Source organism: Octodon degus, unplaced genomic scaffold (assembly GCF_000260255.1).
Source record: "Octodon degus isolate 3935 unplaced genomic scaffold, OctDeg1.0 scaffold00212, whole genome shotgun sequence".
NCBI lineage: Eukaryota > Metazoa > Chordata > Mammalia > Rodentia > Octodontidae > Octodon > Octodon degus.
This window is the reverse complement of record NW_004524788.1, coordinates 3,943,994-3,951,841: the sequence shown is the minus strand read 5'-3', so window position 1 is coordinate 3,951,841 and position 7,848 is coordinate 3,943,994. Positions and strand designations below refer to the sequence as shown.

Here is a 7,848-nt window from a genome sequence, read left to right as displayed (position 1 = left end):
GTGCAACAATTCCAATCACAAATCAAAATTATTTTCCTACTGAACGTGTACTGACTTTTTTCTTGTCACTATGCCCCCAACAACACGGCTCAACAACTAGTTTCACAGCATATACATTGTTGTAGGCGTACACCAGAGGATGTGTGTGGGTCAAGTGAAAACAGCATGCCATTTTATAGTAAGGATTTGAGCATGCTTTAGTTTCTTCAGGGGTCCTGGGACAAATCCGCTTGGAAATAACAAGAAGCAACTTTTTTTTTTAAGACCAAGTTACATAGTGTCTGATTGCATTTATGTGGCAAAGTGAAATGACCCCATTTTGGAAATGGAGAAGAGATGCTTGCTTTTTAGAAGTGAGGGACAATGGGTTGGGTTAGAAGAGGAATCAGGCATCAGAAGGTAACACAAACCCCTATACTTTGGGGGTTCTGTATCTTTACAGTTGCAATAGACATAAGAGCTGTAGCGGTGACAAAATTGTCTAAAATTAAGTGCTCACAGGAATGGATGCAAGTAAAACTAAGTCTGAATAGTTTGGTAAATTCTATCAATAGTCTGGCTTTTATACCCTACAGCAATGAAAGAAGCTGTGGAGAGAAACTGGGAAAATGATACCCAAATTTCTTTGTACTATTTATTATAACTATATGTGAATCTACAAAGATCTCCAGAAATTTTTTCACTAAAAGTAACATTTTTGTTTTTATATTTACCTCACATTTTAATAAAAACTTGCAAATATAGAAGAAAAGAGATCAGAAAAGTCACCATCCTAAAATGCAATCTTTTGGCAATCATTGTTTTCTAGACAAATCTGAAAAAAAACTATGAGGGAAGGTGCCAAAACTCAGGATAATGGGTGGGTGGAACCTTTCTGTCCCCTGTCTTCTGTGACATCAGACTCATGCCTGAAGGATGCCAGGTGACCAGGTGTGGGGAGGTGCATCTGCCTGTCCACTGGGGACACCTTGTGGTCCCCAGGCCACCAGCCCTGAGGACATGGAATTCCAACAGATGGATGGCGGGTCGAGGGTGGCCACTCAACCGTTTGACCAGAGAAGGGGCAGCCACTGTGAGGACAAGAAGCAGGTAAGGCCAGGCCCAGTGAGGCTGTTTTCCTGCTAAATTCTCTTCACCACTCTGGGCAGACCGTAAGACTGTGGCAAACAGAGCAGGCCTTCCACTGACCTTCCCCTATCCCAGCAGTTTGGGGGCTTCCTCGCCATGCTATTACCATCACTCTCCCCTTAACCCTCAGCAACACCAGTAGAAGGTCTGCATTTCCATGAGGACTGGGGCTATTTGCTTAGTTTCCTGCTAAATTCCTAGTGCCTTAAATGGTACACAGTGCATAGCAGGTACCCAATGAATCAATGAATCAATGAATGAATAAATGAATGTCCATAAATAGGATAAAACACCTGAATTGGATAGCTCCCAGGTGATTCATTCACAGGACTTAAATTCAAACCTGTTTCAAATTTGTCAAAATGGAAAACGTACTTGCTGTATACAGCCTGGTGTCCACCCCTCTGTCTTTCTTGATCTACAATGTTTCTAAGAGATACACGCTATCAATCCCATTCACAGATGGGTAAACTGAGGCTCAAAAAGACCTTAGAGCCATGTAGCAGGGACAAATCAGGATTGGAAGGCAGGTCCTTCTGATTCCAGAGCCCCAAGCAGGAAGCCCTGTGGACTCCACTACTTCAGGCAAAGGGGAGGGGTGTGAAAGAAGCAGAAACTCTGTTGTACCCTGCATTAGAGACAGGGTAGGACTTTACTCTGAGGGTAATAAGCAATTGAAAGTTTTAATCAGAGTAATGGTTGGTCCACACATGCTTTCAAATTTGTTCATTCTTCCACTGAGGGTACATGTGCCACGGGCCTCTTGTACGTGGCACCATAAGGTAGATCATATGCAGCGGATGACGAGGATTGATGGCTTCCCATCACACCACTGCTTTTCCTGAAAAGGGTCCCAAGAGTGCCAAACCCCAGAAATGTTCCTTTTACAAAACTCATGAAATTTCACACCCCTACTCTAAGTGAAACGCACACTATACAAGGTATAAATGGATTCAATAGGAAATTTTAATCACTGTATGTATGTCCACAAGTTTTCATCAATAAATTCATTCATTTAAGGCAAAAAAGTAATACCAATCTCACAAAATTCTTCCACAAACAGGATGAGGGGATTCTTACCAACTCATTTTAAGGGACAAGGTATAATTTACTACCAACGCTGGGGAGATAGCTTGGTGGTCTGAGTGTCTGCCTGGCAAGCTCAAGGACCTGAGTTCAATCCCTGATACCACATGCTGTGCTGGCCACCAAAACTGGGCATGGTGGCACACACCTGTAATTGCAGTTCTGGGTAGGCTGAGACAGGAGGATCACTAGGAATCTGAGCTACATGGCAGAGACCCTGTATCAAATAAATAAATAATTTTTTTAAAAAATTTATTACCAAAATACATCAAACTTATAGGAAAAAAGAACCCAATCTCTAAAGGCAGATGTGAGAAATAAATTATAACACAATAGTAGCAAATTGAATCCAGCAATACAGCCTACCTTCCACATCTGCCAGTTCAGCATCTGAGAATTTAACTAGTGGGTCAAACAACACCTGCAAAACTTGTTTTTCATGACATATGCTTTGTAGTTAGGCCTACAATGGCTTCACTTGTACTGAACAGGTACACATAATCAAGATAACTCTACTACTAATTTCTATTCATTGAAAAGAAAGGGTTGTGCTTATATCATTTGATCAATTTTTAATGTCTATATCTTGTAATCTAAGAAACTACCTTTCAGCTAACAATAAACAATGCGCTAATAGCGGTTACTCTCCTAGCTTATTTTGCAATTTTGCATCATTGTTTTTAGTGCTTTTTCTCTTTATAATAAAAAAGCATTGTTAAGAGACATTAAAGAATATGTAATGGAGTGACATACCATGTTCATAATTCACAAGATACAACCATTTCTGTTAAATTTATCTATGTAGTTAATATAGTACCAGTCAAAACCCCAGCAGTTTTTTTCCTAATAGAATTTGAAAAAGAAGGTTGTAAAATACATACACATAGATGAAAATACAAAATATGCAGAGCAGCCTAGACAAATGCGAAAAATAACAAAGTTGTAAACAATACAGGGGATCAGAGAGATGACTCAGTAGAATAAGCGCTTCCCTGGCAAATGCAAGGGCTTGAGTTCAATCCCTGGTTCCACAAAAAACAAAAAAGGAAGAAAAGAAAAAAACAAAGAAAACAATACGGTATCTGATTTCAAGCTTTGCAATGAGGCAACAGTAGTCTACACGCTGTATATTAAATAAAATAGGTATGTAAATCAATGGAATGGAATAGTGATCTTGCAATGCTTATGGAGAGAACTGTGTCCTCAAACTTCACATGCTGAAGTCCTAGCCCCAAAGTGACTATATTTATGGATAAGTTTATTAAGGAGGTAAAAAGAGGGTGTGACCCTAACCCCACAGTACTGACATGCTTTTAGGAAGAGACAGCAGAGATGTACAAACCAGAGGAAAACTCAGTGTGGTGACGCAGTAAGAGACGGCCACCTGCAAGCCAAGTAGACAGACCTCCCCAGCTCCAGAACTGGGGGGATGTACATTTCTATTCTTCAAGGCATCTAGTTTGTGGTCAGTGCTAGCATATACAGATTAATACAGATTTAGTATTTTTCTATTTTTATTTTAAAGAGAAAGAAAACCATAAAATGACACAATTTCAAAAAAAAGGTGATAAGAAATTAACAATGGTTATTATCTTGTATATGGTTATCCTCAAAGTAGTTGCTCAGATTACCAGGTATAGGCATGCAAAATAGATCAAACAATATAAGCATCAACTATTCCTTTCAATGGACTCATGAAAATTAGTAATATATTGGTGCAAGCATATATGGTGTGATCAAAAACTTCAGTGAATGCTTAATTTTTTAATTTTATTATAAGACTGGGCATGGTGATCCCAGCACCTGGGAGGCTGAAAACAGGAGTATCACTACGAGTCCAATCTATATAGTAAGACCCTGCAGACCCTGTACTAAATACATAAAAAAAAAATTATAGTAAGACACTATCACTAGTCTTACTTAAAATACTTCCCCTTACTTGGAACACACTTATTACATCATCCTTGCCACTTTCTGAAGCACTTCTGGAAGTCCTCTCTCATGAGTATTTTGAGTCGGACTGTCATGGCTGCCTCAATAGCCTGAACTGATTCAAAACTCTACCTTTCAAGACCATTTTGACTTAGACCCAAAAGTCAAAACAATGATCAGCCGAGTAGGAAAGTAGGTGATGACACACAGTAATGTGTGTGTTTGACTGAAATAGCTAAAAGCATTTTGAATTGATTCAGGGCATAGAAGTGGCCATGAAAAGACAAAAGAGAACTTTCAGAATTGCTTCAGGAAGTAGTAAAAACCATGGGATAAGTGTGTTCAAAGCAAGGAGTACATTTGAAGGGGATTCGTGATAATGTGTCTTATTGTAGTAATTTTTTAAATTTCAACATTCACCATAATTTTTATCATACTTCATAGATATGATGTAAATCACAATAATATCCAGAAAGAGTCCAACAATATAATGGACATATTTTTGCAAAGACACCAATGTAATCCAAAGAGGAAAACTTAGTATTTTTAAAGAAATAAAATGAAGCTAGATATATACATGAAAAAAATATCTCAATCCCTATTGTGCATTACATATAAAAATTTAAATGAGTTATAACTTAGTGTAAAATCTAAAATAAAAAATGTCTCAAAGAAAGCAAGAGGGGGAAAAAAAGAAAGAAAGCAGGAGAAAATTACAACTTTAAAATAAATAAAATTTCTAAGCTTCACACAAAAAGCACAAAAAAAAGGAAAACTTCTGATTAATTGAACTCTATCAAAACTAAAACCTTTTGATTTTCAAGATACTGGTAAGAAAATGCAAAGACAGGCCCAGCAAGATAGCTCAGTGGACTAAGCACCTGCTTAGGCAAGCACACAGACCAGGGTTCGATCCCCAGCACCACATGCTGGATAGGTTCCCACCCCCAGGCGTGCTAAGCCGGCCACTGAGTCAGGGTGTGGTGGCGCACAGTTGTAATCCTAGCACTAAGGAGACTGAAAACAAGAGGACTGCTACCAGTCCAAACTGCATAGTGAGACCTTGTACTAAATGCATTTTTTAAAAAATCACATGTATGTTTATAATATTTTTGTTCTTGATAGCACAAAAGCAGAGCCAATCCAATAGTGCATCAATAGGTGAAGAGATTGTACTATATTCACCCATCACAAATACTCATCCAGAAAACTGAATGCGCAAAAGCATGAAGGCATTAGAAAGTGTGTCAGGCAGAAGGAAATAAACACAAAGGCACATGTACCATGTAATTTCACTTATCTGAAGCACAGAAGTGGTCCCTCCACGAGGCTGGGGTAAGGAGAACGGGTGCAGGGGCCACAAAGAAGCTTTCTAAAGGGGCGAAAATGTTCCTGATCTTCACTGGGGGCTACTCCACAGATATAGACATTTGTCAAAACTCATCAAACTGCACATTTAAAATGTGCACATGCATTGTATATAAATTATGCTGCAATAAAACTGATTCATCTTAAAGACTGAGTTAAGTGAGAAATTTAAAAGTTATTCCAGGAAGAAGGGCAGAGGTGGTCTTCCTCCTGCAGAAGAAAGAATGGAGGAAAAACAAATGTCAGCAAGTTGTCATGTCATGTATTCCTGCAATTTTTTTTTTTTAGCAAGCAAATAGAACTTAGATCACCCTAGAAATAAAATTGGGCTCTAAAGCTGTCCTGTAGCTCTCCCATGCCTGGCCCTGTTGGGGATGCAGGGGAGACAAAGGACCTGGAACTCACACTCCATTCCCTTCCCTTCTCCTTTTCTTGCCCCCAGACGCTGTTCACATTGCTGGTCTTAGTGCTGTACTTGGGCACAGGGTTGTCAGGTAAGCATGCCAGAGTCTGAGAAGGGAGAAGCCAAGCACACACAACCAGGTAGGGATTCTAGACTGACGTCTGCCAAGAGGCCCCCCACCTACCTTCTGCTCCACTTCCCCAGGAGAAGACCAATGGGGTTTATTTCAACTGCCACTCACAGGCCCTTGTTAAGAGGCAGTGTTTGTGTCTCTTGCAGGAAGAAGCTGGGAGGTGTATGAAAGAATCAGGGAATGTAACTACTCCCAGAACCCTGTTGCTGCCCAGGTAACATATTCAGGAACTCAACCAGGAAACCCTAGAGGTGTGGGAACCAGGAAAGCTTTCCAGGTAAAGCTTCCACTGGCAAGCTGGATTGGGAGAGATGAAAAGGAGTTGGCCAGGTGGAGGAGGTTGGGGTGTGGCCTCCAGGCAGAATGAATAACATGGGAAAAGGCCCAGAAGCTCTCTGAAACCAGAAAGCTGAGCAGAAAATGTCAAGATAAAACTTTGGTGTCTGCCTTTCAGGGGTGTGAGTATCACACCAGAGAACCCTCTGAAGAGCCAATCAAGCTCCTCAGGACCTGGCTGAAGAAGAGCTTGCATGTTTTCTTGGAGAAGTTAGAGAAAGAAGTGCAGGAGCTGGAGCAGCTAGTGCAGGACGTGGAGCTATGGCTAGATGTTTTTCTTGGAGAGCCTTACCTGGAAGAGGGCTGCTCCGGCCTCAGAAGTCCCGTGTGAGGACCTGGGACCTGGGAAGCAGAAAAGTGGGAAATGGGAAAGGGAGGATGAGCTCTGATATTTGAAGTTTGAGGCAAGAAAGAAAATAAAATGTTTGGGAAATGGAGTCCACTGTTCATGAATGCTGACAGGAACCGCCTCAGGAGGACACAGGAGATAGTCTCGCTGGCACCGTATCTGGCTCCCTGGGGCCAACACAGGCCTCACAACCAACCACGACATCAGATTCCTGCTCCACCGACTTGATATGCTGTGCAAAGTCCCTCTGGGACTCAGTCTTCTCATTTGCAAAAGACAAGAAACACACTTTGCCTCAGACAGTGGTAGAGTCTCTCTGGAGTGTAAAATGAGATAACTGGCAAATACAGTGCTACCTCAGTTCATGAACTTAATTTGTTCCATGATTTTGGAAAAGATGGCTGTGTTTGTGTTTATGTTTGTGTTTGTGTGGGAAAGATGGCCATGGTCAGGTTGTCACCGGACACAGATCTTGCAAACAAAAATCAAAGTTTGCCAAATACTTCTGTTTGTAAACAGAATTGTTTGCCAACAAAAGTGTTTGTGAACCTTGGTCCCCTGTAGTAAGTGCCTAGTGCTCCCCTTCTTCATTTCTCATCCAGTATTCCTTCCTCCTTGGGCGGAGCAGGAGGATCATGGTTTTGAGTCATAGATGTTAGTGGCCCTCAACCGTGCAGCATAGATTGCGAGAGCCCTGATGCAGGGGAACTGAGCAGCGGTCTTCTTATATATAATGGGGTATTATTCAGCTATAAAGACAGACAAACTTGAGGATTTTATATGTAAATGGATGCAACTAGAGACCATAATCACAAGTGAAATAAGTAAGATTCACATCTGTAATTTGTAAGATCCAAAAGGTACAATAGCTATCATGAAAGAAAACTATTCAAAAGGAAAGAACAACTGGAATGGGGGAAAGAAAAAAAGAAAGAAGGAGGGAACACACACACACACACAGATAGCTAAGATAATTATACTACTAATTTCTGTTCATTGAAAGGAACAATTAGTACTTATATTGTTTGACCAATTTTTCATGCCTATATCTGGTCATCTGAGCAACTACTTTGAAGCTAACAATATGCAATATAATAACCATGGTTAATTTCC

The 7,848-nt window shown here is 40.5% G+C and overlaps 1 protein-coding gene across 1 annotated transcript; it reads left to right on the top strand.

Annotated features, from left to right (window-relative positions):
* The first annotated feature begins 941 nt into the window (after positions 1-941).
* Smim23 (small integral membrane protein 23) lies at positions 942-6,752 on the top strand. Its single transcript, XM_004644849.2, has 4 exons — positions 942-1,089; positions 5,957-6,008; positions 6,197-6,264; positions 6,505-6,752. The coding sequence occupies exons 1-4, from the start codon at positions 1,000-1,002 to the stop codon at positions 6,715-6,717; spliced, it is 423 nt and encodes a 140-aa protein (XP_004644906.1). The 5' UTR covers positions 942-999; the 3' UTR covers positions 6,718-6,752.
* Positions 6,753-7,848: the final 1,096 nt, after the last annotated feature.